A 13,673-nucleotide genomic window follows, 5' to 3' on the forward strand; every position below is an offset into this window, starting at 1 on the left:
GAGAAGGGAAGGGGAGGGTACAGTAACCACACCGTGCATGATCATTACAACACAATGTGTAAAATACTGCTTTTTACTGTAAAATCAGAATGTGTCATTGATCTCTCTTCTAATCTGAATTGAAGATTAAGAAAACTGTTGTGTTATCATGTCAAAACCAGATTCGGTGAAAATCCTTTGGCCCTCTCTCTGCATTAACCAATGTTTGGTTGAATAAAAGTTCACTACGTGTTTGTATCCTGGCTGCCTCCGGAGTCTTTGTCCTGGAGTTAAACCTATGGAAGCGTGACTCAACAAGAGGGATGGTTGATAAACCTCCAGAACCAGATGAGATTCATCCTGGAGATGAATCCTGGAGATTCATCAAAAGAAGTAGCAACAGAGACAGTAGATGCAATGGTAATTATCCTTTTTAATTCTGTAAATTCAAGCAAGGTGCCTATTGATTGAAAGGTAGCAAATGTATTTCCACTATTAAGGAGGGAAGAAAGAGGGAGTGAAGAACTACAAACCTGTTTGTTTGATGTCGGCAGTAGACAAAATCTTATAATCTATTATAAAGGGTGAGATAACCTAACATTTAGAAGAAAATTATATAATTGTGCAGAGTTAACATGGATTTATGGAAGGAAAAACATGTTTGGTTAACTTGGGAGCTTTCTAAGGATATGAGTTGCAGCATTGATAAAATCAATGGATGCAGTATATTTGGATTGACAGGAAGTTATTTCAAGGTCCATCACAGGAGGTTGGTGAATAAAATCGAGTGTGGAGCTTTTTCTTTGAAAAAGTCAGGAGAAGGGAATATACTAATATTCACTGAATCTGTTAATAGATAGAAAGCAGAGAGAAGTAATAAATGGATCATTCTCAGAATCTTGATACCAGTGGGTTGCTGCAAGAATCAGTTCTACGTCTACATATATTCCCAATCTATATGAAAGATTTGTTTGTGGGGACCAATTGTAAAATTTCCAAATTTGTAAATTACACCAAATTGGGTGAGCACTCAAGCTGCGAGGAGGATGCCTGGATAGGCTGGTGGAAAATGGCAGATGGAATATATCGTAAGTGTCAATCATAGAATCACTACGGTACAGAAGCCATTTGGCCATCAAGTCTGCACTGACCCCCTGAACAGTAAGCAATTAGGAAGGCCAACAGAATGTTGGCATTCATTCATCAGGTTTTGTGTATTAAATTTAAATAATGGAATTACCCTCCTCATGGCATTGTAATACCAAAATACTGTTTGCTTTCCTAACTGCTTGTTGTAACTACATGCTAGCAATTTATGATATATATAATATTTTAGCTGCACCCTGTCTTAAGTTTTACAGTCTAAGTTAATTACAATTATACACTGAGCTTGAGAGTGTAAATCTCAAAGTTTACTGTTGAGATTATGAGATTTTTACTGCTCACAAGGCGATTTCCTTTACATTAGTGAGACCAAGCACCAACTGGGTGCAACAAACCTATGCACTGTCAATAAAAATGACCTTGACCCTAAGTAGCTTCCTATTTCAATAAATCATTTAGATCGTATTTACATCGTGCTAACATTTACATCGTGGGCCTTCTACAGTCTTCCAATAAAGCTCAGTACAACCTGGAGGATAATCTCTTCATATTTTGCTTAGACACTTTGGTTCAACAACTTCAGACCATGACCTCTATCCTCCATTTTGATTACAGGCCCATCCCTGTCTAGTGTTTTCTTGATTTTGTTCTCAGCAGAGAATCTATCATTTGTACTTATTATCATCTTTACGTGGCAGAGTTCAGTGTTGGGGCCGCAGCTGTTCACATTATATATTAATGATCTGGATGAAGGGACTGGGGGCATTCTAGCGATGTCTGCCGATGATACAAAGTTAGGTGGACAGGCAGGTAGTACTGAGGAAATGGGGAGGCTACAGAAGGATCTAGACAGTTTGGAACAGTAGTCCAGGAAATGGCTGATGGAATTCAATGTGAGCAAGTGCGAGGTCTTGCACTTTGGAAAAAAAGAATACAAGCATGGACTACTTTCTAAACGGTGAGAAAATTCGTAAAGCCAAAGTACAGAGGGATCTGGGAGTGCTCGCTGAGGATTCTCTAAAGGTAAACATGCAGGTTGAGTCAGTGATTATGAAAGCGAATGCAATGTTGTCATTTATCTCAAGAGGGTTAGAATATAAAAGCACCGTTGTGCTACTGAGACTTTATAAAGCTCTGGTTAGGCCCCATTTGGAGTACTGTGTCCAGTTCTGGTCCCCACACCTCAGGAAGGACATACTGGCACTGGAGCGTGTCCAGCGGAGATTCACACGGATGATCCCTGGAATGGTAGGTCTAACATATGAGGAACGGCTGAGGATCCTGGGATTGTATTCATTGGAGTTTAGAATATTAAGGGGAGATCTAATAGAAACTTACAAGATAATACATGGCTTGGAGAAGATGGACGCTAGGAAATTGTTTTTGTTAGGCGAGGAGACGAGGACCCGTGGACACAGCCTTAGAATTAGAGGGGGTAAATTCAGAACAGAAATGCGGAGACATTTCTTCAGCTAGAGAGTGGTGGGCCTGTGGAATTCATTGCCGCAGAGTGCAGTGGAGGCTGGGACGCTAAATGTCTTCAAGGCAGAAATTGATAAATTCTTGATGTCACAAGGAATTAAGGGCTACGGGGAAAATGCGGGTAAGTGGAGTTGAAATGCCCATCAGCCATGATTGAATGGCGGAGTGGACTCGATGGGCCGAATGGCCTTACTTCCACTCCTATGTCTTATCACTGATTTACCACCATTAGCACTCCATTTGTCTACTGCACTCTCGTCATTTATTCGATTCATCCCTGCTTCCTTTTATATATTAAAAAAAAGGACTTTTTTTTAGCCCCTTTCAGTTCTTAAAAAAAACAGATGTTTTATTTGTTCACACAAATAAGAATCAACCACATTGTTGTAGGTCTGGAGTCACAGTTAGGCCAGAACCAGACAAGGGCGGCAGATTTCCATCCCGAAAGGACACTTGTGATCCAGATGAACATCCTTCCTCACATTTATCCACATTACACTTTATATTCTCACTCACTCAACTTATCGAAATTACACTGAAGTATCTCTGCATCCTCCTAACAGTTTACCTTCCCACCAGCCTTGAGTCATCTGCAATGTATTGCGAATGGCTGGGGTCCAAACACTGATTTATCTGGTACCCCCAGTAGTAACTGGCTGGTTTATTCCTACCTTTTGTTCCCTGCCACCAACAACTTCTCTGTCAATGTTAGTGCAGTACTCAATGCGCTTTAGTCCTATATGCTAATCTCTTAGAAGGCTCTGATAGTCTTCTGAAAGTCCATATAAACCAGATTCACTGGCTTCTCCTCACCAACTCTATTAGTTACATCCTCAAAAAGTTCCAGTAGGTTTGTCAAGTGTGATTTCATTTTTTTTAAATCTATTTGACTCTGTCCAATCTGTTTTCCAATAGTTACTGCTCTTAATTTTAAAAAAAAATATTTTTATTGAAAAATGTTGTTTTACAAAATTAGCAAGTTACAGATACATGAAAATATATCATAACAGCAACAACAATAAAGAAACAACTTCTATAAGACTCTGAAGAAATCAAAACTGCGCTTATTACAAATCAATAATTAAATAACACTGCTCAACGCAACAAAACCATATCTCTCAACCTTCGAGATCATCAATTATTAAACCCTCATTTGTTTGAAATTCTTCCTCTTGTGGCCTTAGGTTTATCAGACGAAACCATCATGGTTAGACAAAAGCCCTAATCAAAATGGTGGACAGATTTGTTTCCAAGTAATTCAAAAAGGGCTGCCATGTCTTGTCAAAGTTGTCAGTTTTCCGGTGCGCCATATTTGTAAGAATGTCTAAAGGAATGTGTTCTATAATTAATTTATGCAACCCTGACAGACCCAGGGGGTTCACAGACTCCTAACACATCAGAATGTTTTTCCTCACACAGAAAGTGACCATGTTAAAAAGCTCTTTCCCATGTACATCCATGTAAATTCAGCAGACCCAGCAGCAAAGAAACTGGGTCCACCTTGACTTCAGTTCCCAAAACCCTCTCTATGACTCCTGCCACAGCCATATGAAGAACCTTTAACTGCATAACATGAGTCCTATTATACATCTAAATCCTCTGTGTTCTCACAAATGTCCTCCCATGTTTCTGAAGTGATCTCAACTCCTAACTCTCTCTCGCAGACCCCTAAAGATACTCGACGTCACCAGAGGAACCACCGCCCAACAAATGATAGCGATTACTCACTGAAAGAGTGCTCTTAGCCTGAAGCACCCACTTTCCCATATCAAATCTATAACACTCAGTCAAAAGCATGGTCTCCTTTCGGATAAAGTCTCAATCCTGAAGGAAATAGACGAGGTCCCTACTCGACAATCCATATTTCTGAGTTATTTGATGATCAACGTTTCACCCTCAAATAGATCACCCAAGCAAGAGACACTCCCTTATCTGCCCAAAGTTTAAACCCAGGATCCATTGTCCTGGCCGCAAACATAGCATGCCAATTACGGGAGTAAGAAATTATATTTTAGACATATTACACTCCATCTGCCTCATTGCCCCCCATACTTTGACAGTGTTAGTAACTATTGGATTGTGGCAATCTTCCGCAACGTCCTCATTTTGTCTACAAAACACAGGTGGATAAGAGGACACTTCATCTGGGAGGTTTCAATGTCCAACCATATCGACGCAGAGTCGCCATAGATCCAGTCACTTTTAAAAGATAGGAAGGAGCTCAGTTGATATCATCTCACGCCCAGGAGGACGACTCCCCCCACCCCTGCCCGCATATAACAATATGCCTATAACTCAAAGGCCATTGGCTTAGATAGTGCATCAGTCAAAAATTTAAGGTGTGGTGCTGGAGGACAAGAGACATTCCATTAGATTCCTCGCCTTGTATTAGGGCTTTAAGGGTAACAACCCAGTCATATTCATCTTTAACACAATCTATTAAATTAAAAGGAAGATTCTTCTAGATGAGTACGGCCAACCCCCTGCTCTTAGTGTTAAAGGACAAGAAAAACACCCGATCAAACCCGCCCTGCTGTAACTTTGGTGTTCTTGGCATTAAGGTGAGTCTCCTGCAACAGGGCAACATCCATCCTCTCCTTTTTGAGGCTCAACAACACTTTTTTCCTTTTAACTGGCAAATGGATCCCTCTAATATTCCAGGTGCAACATTGAACACTGTTAGCCATGATTCTTTACAACCACCTTTGTCCTGCCGAGTGGAAGAATTTGATCTACAGTACACTGGGCACATACAAACGACGACTCGTGGGGTCTGTTTACGAAAAACCAGAAAACTAAACTAACTACAGAACCCAAAAGGCACTTAATGGGGGACTCTACCCCCTGCCCATTGAGGACGCTTACACCTCCCACATACATCTCCATTTCCCTCCCCTGACCGGCTTGAGCCGCACCCCAGACCCAAGCAATAGAAGGGAATAAACAAAATAGTGAGCATTCCGCCCACCCCCAACTATATATCAACACCAATCCTAATCAGAGATTAAACACACCAACAGCAGCTGCTTTAAGGGTAACATTTCAAAAAACATAGCAGGAGGCAAAAAAAACAAACATGATGTCTACAGATCCATCCAAATTATTTTAAAGTGTCCAAGAAATGTTTCACTTATTCCGGGGAGTCAAATGACTGCACCATCTCCACGTGAGTAATAGGAAGCACCGCTGGATATCTCATTGAATATTGAATACCAACGTCCCTTAATTTTCTCTTGACCTCACAAAACTATGTCCTTTTACGGATCATCGCCACAGTAAAGTCCTGCAAAAACATTATCTTAGTTCCCCGATAAGTCTAGGCCTGTGGATCTTTCCCCATCCTTCTAGAAGATTCCAGGACACTTTGCTTGTCCCTGTAGCTTTGAAACTGTACCAGGACTGGGTGAGGGCACCTGCACACCGCAGCCCAGTGAGCTCTGTCAACCTTCGCACGGTCCACTTCAGCATCCCAGCCAAGAAACTGTGACAGCCAGTCTTCAAAGCAGCTTGCTAGTTGCCCAACTTCCACTCCCAACGGCAGCCCAACGACCTGGATATTTTTCCTCCTACCTCGATTTTCCAGATCATCGATCTGTTCAGTCAAGGCCTGGACCTGTTTATCAAGGGCCTGGATCCACCCTGCTGAGGACTCTACCTCAGTCTCCGATCTTGCAGTCCGCTGCTCAACATCATCAACTTAGTTCACGAGCCCTTCCAACTCCTCACGCTTTTGTAGGATGAACAAAGTCAGCTCCAGCCCCAGTACGACTGTCTTCCATCAACTCCTTAATGATCCCTCGGATTGCCACAGGTTCATCAACGTTCTGCTGTGCAGGTGACCTCATTCTCGGCTCGAGAAAGATCGGCAGCTGCATCTGCAGTCGCAGTAGCAGGCACGCCCGATGCCTTTGGTGAGGGCCCAGTGTGTTGGAGCTTGGCTGTATGCTTTCCTTCTCTCAGCCTCGTTCACTCAAAAAGAATTTACAGTAGAACCTCGACTGGCCGATCAACAACCATCTGAATCCCGGACCATCTGAACAAGATCTCAAGGCCCTGCAAAATCGGCACCAAGCAACCCAGCTTTCGGCTATCAGTTAAACGGCATTACAGCACGGATAACCGAGAGATGTTCGATAACTGGCAACTCTTGGTTAACCGACATTATGGTGTGCATTGCCAGATAATTGAGAAATGCTCGAATAATCAGCACTTATTACTGCTTGCTCCCGACCAGCTGATCGATCAATCCTTCAAAACAAAACACTCCCCACCCGACTCGTTTGGACAATCGAGGCTCCACCGCAAATGAATTTAATTGGTTTCAAAACTGTTTAACATCAACTTTCTCCAAAAGAAAAGGTAAGGTGGTGGTGTTATAATATCACTATGACTGGGCTGGGGTGCAGAGCTTAGCAAGGCAAATCTACTCAGATTGCCATCATCTTGGATCCACCCATTCTTAAAACTTTTAATAATGGATTTTAGCATTTTCCCTACTACTGATGTCAAAATAATTGGTCTGCAATTCTGTTTCCTCTCAATTTATCTATTTTTTTAAAAAATAGCGGGATTACACTAACTACTTTCCAACTAACTACAGGAATTGTTCCAGATCCCATGGAATCTGGACTGATGATAATTAAATGCATCCATTATTTCTAACACAGTTCAGGTGTAGACTAACCCAACAGTGCAGTCCCTTCTCTCCCCATAACTGGTGCCAATAGCCCACGACCCAGAACCCACTTCTGCCATACCAGTCTTTGAACCATGCAAACATCTGAATAATGGGTCTAAATTCTGAAGATAGTGAAGAGCTATGGCATGCTAACAAACTGAGTTTGTATTACTGACCCAGATCATAAACAATGCATTATTGATGGATAGTTTGAAATTGAACTCTGGAAAAATTATTCCATTAGCACTTCTGTGACTAGTAGGAGAGAGACTTGTACAAGTGTGGTTTATCGATGATAATTGGAGTTGTGAAACTCTGACGTGGAAACTGCTGTCAGATTGGATCTGGATTCCTATCTACTTGCATAAAAAACAGCACTGTGTGAAACTATGTAGCTATGTAATACCACCTGTTGCAGGATGTAGTTACATATGGTTGTATAAGACACATCTTTGTTGCACTAAGTTAAATTTTCCTTTTTATTTGAAATGATTACTTCTCTGTTAATTCATATTTCTGTTGATTTTGATTCATGCTCAAGTAAAAATTACAAAAAACTGACATGTTAATCGCAATTCCTTCAACTGATGAGGGGGTCATTCGATAAATTTGGTTACTTTGGTTTACCGCTTGCCAATTTAAGTTTGATCATCTCAACATCAAACAGGGGAAATAGTTCTCATCTGCCATTTAGAATTTCGACAGGAACCTGGTGATTTTTCATTCTTAACCTGGCCTCTCACACAGAGGTCAAACATGTTTTTAGTATACTGACAGCAATGACTAAGTCAAAAACTCAAATAGGTAAATTATCCCACCACAGAAATCATACTGGAGTGTTTGAATTTTGAGTAGTTACAATTCGAATAACTACTTGAAAAAGTGCACGTCAATCATATTTGAACTCACAGTCATAAGGTCATACAGCATGGAAATAGACCTTTTTACCTTCAGTCTAACCAGTCTATGCCAACTATCACCCTCAACTAAACTGGTCCCACATTCCTTGCAGTAATGCATCCATGTTATTTCCTTCTTCAGCCGTCAAGCAACTTGAGCACAATGATTTTATCAATAGTGCAGTTGTTACCCAAGTTTTTGGGAGTTTCATTCCAACATTTGTGGTCATATCAGAATGACTTTTACACGTTACTGAAATATGCAAATGCAGTAGAAATAATAATTAATTACTAATGCATCCATATTCATGGTAGACAGAACATCATGAACTCAAATAGATTTTTACAGAATACTTCAAATTCAACAACTCGTCTACTATGTGGTCACCTTTCTTCAAAGGCCTCTAATTTTCCCTGGTCACTGTATTCTGTAATGTTGTTAGATGATTAATTGTATCTTATGATTCTACTAAAGTGCAATTTCTTTTCTCTTCCCATGATGAAAATCCCTTAGATAATAATCCAGTTATTTGTACCCATTCTTTTTTATTGATAAATTTATGGAACACAGAGATTCAAGAATTGCCGGTTGGCAACATTCAATTCTGTATAGGTAGTCTGACAAAGTGGCTCTTGAGAGGGAGTATCAAGGCCACATTGGCAAAAGTGAATAAACATAACTACTTGTAAGACTTAGTGAGATTTGATTATTCATTGTGTCATTAGTACCTGAGGGGGAAAATGCTAAGAGATCTAGGAGATCAATGAAGGATGAGGGGTGACTTGATAGAGGTTTATAAGATGATCAGAGGAATAGATAGAGTAGACAGTCAGAAACTTTTTCCCTGGGTACAACAGAGTGTTACAAGGGGACATAAATTTAAGGTGAAGGGTGGAAGGTATAGGGGAGATGTCAGGGGTGGGTTCTTTACCCAGAGAGTGGTGGGGGCATGGAATGCACTGCCCGTGGGAGTGGTAGAGTCAGAATCATTGGCGACCTTTAAGCGGCATTTGGATAGGTACATGGATGGGTGCTTAATCTAGGTTAGAAGTTCGGCACAACATCGTGGGCCGAAGGGCCTGTTCTGTGCTGTATTGTTCTATGTTCTATGTTCAATCTTTTTTGTATTTGCTGGTCAATGTGTGCTGTGGGAGGATCAGTCTACTAACCATAATTACCATATTAAATCTCAGTATTAGAAATACGCTACACACCAAGTTCTTCTTATCCATGGGAGATGGGGCATAGATCACCAAAAACATGATTACCATTGTAATATAAATCTACCATGAAGGACTGCATAATGTCAGGACCTTTAAGTGAGTGAGAATAGATCAAGTCAGGAGCCAACCTCAATCCATGAATAATGAATCTGCACAAAATGAGAAGTGATGTACATATGTTCTAGATTGTATTGTTGCTGTTTGTTCAAAACCCTGGAATGTTGTTGCTTCACTCACTTAGTTATTTCTCTGGATGTCTTACTTTGTCTGCTTTGAAAACTTAAGCTACAGGTTCCTCCCCAAGTCATATCATAGAATTTGCAGTCTGTCCAGGAGCGTAACAAATCAAACTGCGGTTCAAGGAATCTCCTCGAAATGATATCTAAATAACTTGGTTTATCACGACAAATCTCGAGGTCATGGTTGATTTTCTTTCTACCAATGTATTTTTTCTTCCTTGATAAGACTTTTTCTTTGTATCAATTCTTATGCGCACTGAACTTTACCATTTTTATGCCCTTTTTCTTTCCCTTTTATTCTTCTGAGAGGAAACCACAATCTTAAGATTTAAACTTTATCACAATTTTCTGTTCAAACTTGACTGTTGTTCCTTATTCTAATAAAGTTTACCATCAGATATAATAATTAGGTCCAAACAGTGAACCTCTTGTGAACTTTGGAAGATAAACATATTTGAACAAATTTTTATTTATTAAGTTTTCAATGTTCATTGTACAGTACTTGGTCAGTTAAACTGAAAAGATTCATGCTCATCAATAGAACTAAATACTGTATGAGTGTTGGGTTCTCAGTCTAGTGCTTCTCAGTTTCCAGCAAAATGGAGCAGCGAAAAAAGTGGAGGGATTGACTTATACATCAACTATAAAAACTGGGCTTTTCTGATGAAGTAGCAGGGCTCCCATCTCTCTGCCAGAAGATCTGGGTTCAAGTTCCACCTGCTCCAGAAGTGTGTCAACTCTGAACAGGGTGATTAGAAAATATCTAAAAGTGAATGACTAGCATGATTGTGGATGGTCATTTTGAAATGCAACACAGACAGAACTCTAGTACTTCATAATAATGAATGTGAATAAAGTATCTGTACAAAAACACCAGAACTAAAGTGTTTGAAAATCTGTCCAATTCATTGTTGCCAGAATCTGCTAGAGTTTGGGCATAAACTCTCATAGATCTTTGCAACACAACCCATTGTACTTGATTCTTTGTGCACCATTCTAAGGTCTTGATATGAGACTGAATGCTCATACAAGTAATAATAAAATGGCTGAACAAAGGAGTTGACTTGTACTCTGATTTTTTGGGAAGGATGTGGTTGCACTATAAACTGGGTCAACCGTTACATCATAATTTACAGTAAGAATTCAAGGTTTGCGTAAAGATTTGTAGCTTGGGTGCTGACACAGTATAGCAGCGCTTCACAGGAGGCTCCACAGCACTGATGGTATCACAAAGAAAGGGGACAAAACCAATTTCCCAGCTTGACAAACATACCCACAACAACTGCCACAGTAAGAATTTTGCATTGCACAAAGTAGGTCCCAATCATTCCAGCTAAATCATTCAATGGAGATGTGTTGTTCCTCAGAGACTCATTTACAGCACAGAAGTAGGCCATTCAACCCACTGAGTTTGACCTTGATCACAGTGAAAGTGCTATGCTAACTTAGATTTTGTTTCCTAAATTATATTCCTCTTTACCTTTTTGTTCTTTGCTTTCTGTTTTCCACTTCCTGTTCTTTTTAAATTTTGTCAATTTTCTTTTTTTCTGTACCTGGCACATGTGAGCAAAGAGAGAGAGTGGGAGAGAGAGGGAGGGAAAAAGAGAGAGACACACATTACATACGAGGAGATTAAGGCTAACAAATAACCAAACTCACAACACACAACAAATAAATCAGGGGAAGAAGAGGTAGGGAGAAAGATCGTGAAAATAATGATGGCAAAAGCTGTAACTAACTTCAATTCTGTACATTAGAATCACATACTGGAGAATATAACAATGTAAAGGACAGAAAAATCACAAGAATATGGCTTTGTGTTGGAATAATGGAAGGCAAAGACAGAATGTACCAAAGTGTTAAAGGTACTTGCGTACTTAAGCCACAAACAATTAAATATGCCTGGAAGATAGCAATAGAGTGGGCCAAACATAGTTGAGGATAAGGATGCCATAGTTCATGCTGGGATGTCAAGGAAAACAGAAGATATACATTGCAAAGCACTTCGCATCCTCCATTGATGGTGGTTCTTATATTTCACAAGTCTACTGAAAGTTCCACATTTTTATTTATGGTTGCCTTGTTCTGGCAGAATTTAAATAAGTCAACTACTCTCAAGAATGTAAATACCATTTCTATTCATTTCAGAAGAAGCTTTTGAAGAATAGAAAAGTCATTCACTGTTTTGATCTGTCTCATTTATTATAGCACCTACTCGCTTTCAGCAATTACATGTCAGTCTGCCTCAGTAAATGTGTGCCCCTTTTGTAATACAAACATGTCTACTTCAATTGGTATATTATTTTAAGTTGCACAAGAGAATGTGCATGTCTATTGACCATTCCTACATAACACTGAAGACACTACAAATAATTTTAGATTCATAGATTCATACAGTGCAGGTAAGGTCTTTCGGCCCATCAAGTCTGCGCTGACAGACTGCACTACCACTAAAGGTGTGTTAATCCCAATTTCTTGCACTTGTCCATATCCTTGAATATTATGATACTTGAAGTGCTCATTGACATTTTTGTTAAAAGGTTGTAAGATTTCCAGCCTTGACTACCTTCCTGCGCAGTGCATTCCAGATTCTCACCACCTGTTGAGTGAAAATGTTTTTTTCCCAAATTGCCGCTGAATCTCCTGTTCCTTACACGAAAATGATGCCCTCTTGTGATCCTCTATACCTCAATCATGTCCCCCTCTCAGTCTTCTCCGCTTTAAAGAAAACAATCCAAGCTGATCTAGCCTCTCCTTACACCTAATCTGTCCATCCCAGGCAAATTCCCAGTGAATCTCCTGTGTACCCCTCCAGTGCTATCACTTCCTTCCTGTTGTGAAGCAAACAGAACTACACACAGTACTTCAGCTGTGACCTAACTAAGGCTCCAACATTACCTCCTTGCTGTTATACTCTATGTCACGACCAATAAAAGCAAGCGTTCCATGTGAATAATTACCCCAAGATCCCATTTTTCCTCTAAGCTACCCAGTGACATGCAATTCATTAAATACTCCTTCATCTCGTTTCTTCTTCCAAAGTGCATCATCTCACACTTATCAGGGTTAAATATCATCTCTGTCCATCTGACCAACCCATCTATACCTTCCTGTAATCTACAACCATCTTCTTCATTACTAACAACTCTACCAATCTTGGTGTCGTCTGCAAATTTGCTTAATATTCTCTTCAAATTTTTATCTATATCATGTATGCATATAACAAAGGTCCCAGTACTGATCCTTGAGGTACACTGCTGGACATCGGCCTCCAGTAACTCGAACAACCGTCTACCACTACCCTTTGTAGCCTATTACTAAGCCAGTTTCTGATCCATCTCACCAAGTCAATTCCATGTGGAATCCTGTCAAAAGGTTTGCTAAAATCCATATAAACTACACCAACTGAACTTCCCTCATTCATACACATGCTCACATTTTCAAAATATTCCAACAAATTTACTCGGCATGGCCTTCCTCTGACAAAGCCATGCTGACTACCCCTAATTAACACATGCTTTTCTAGTATTAACTCACTCCTTCAGAATTTCCTCAAATAATTTCCCTACCACTGCCATAAGACTCACCAGTCTGTAATTTTCTGGTTCATCTCTATCATCTTCCCTGAAATATGGAACTACTTTAGCTGTCCTCCAATGCTCTGGTACTTCCTCTGTGGCCAGAGAAGAATTAAAAATTGTGTCAGAGCCCTGCAATTTCCTTCATTGCCTCCTACAGCAGCCTGGGATGCAATTCATCCAGGCAAGGGATTTGTCCATTTTTTAAGCCTGACATCACCTCCAATATATCGGACTGTGCAAGTTCCTCTTCCTGAATTCCACACTTATGTTCTCTTTTTCCAGAGCGAAGACTGAAGTATTCATTCAACAACCTTCCGACATCCTGCGGCTCACACACAGTTGCCCCCTTGGTCCCAACTCTTTCCTTCACTAACCTCTTCCCTTGAATACATCTATAAAACATCTTAGTATCATCTCTAATCCTGTTTGTTCTCTTACATGCTCTCTTTTTGTTCTTCTAAGTGCTTTCTTAAGTCCCCTCCTGTAC

The 13,673-nt window shown here is 40.2% G+C and overlaps 1 protein-coding gene across 10 annotated transcripts in view; it reads right to left on the reverse strand.

Annotated features, from left to right (window-relative positions):
* Positions 1–13,673, reverse strand: part of rapgef2b (Rap guanine nucleotide exchange factor 2b) — a 389,412-nt gene that overhangs the window by 9,848 nt on the left and 365,891 nt on the right. For 9 of the 10 annotated variants that reach the window (XM_072584246.1, XM_072584244.1, XM_072584245.1 and 6 more), the window contains one exon: positions 11,086–11,158. The exons of the other annotated variant lie outside the window; for it this stretch is intronic. In XM_072584246.1, coding sequence (XP_072440347.1) covers positions 11,127–11,158 — 32 coding nt within the window. In that variant the 3' untranslated portion in view covers positions 11,086–11,126. The remainder of the gene's footprint in view (positions 1–11,085; positions 11,159–13,673) is intronic. 10 annotated transcript variants of the gene reach the window in all.

Source organism: Chiloscyllium punctatum, chromosome 14 (assembly GCF_047496795.1).
Source record: "Chiloscyllium punctatum isolate Juve2018m chromosome 14, sChiPun1.3, whole genome shotgun sequence".
In the NCBI taxonomy this organism is placed as follows: Eukaryota; Metazoa; Chordata; class Chondrichthyes; order Orectolobiformes; family Hemiscylliidae; genus Chiloscyllium; species Chiloscyllium punctatum.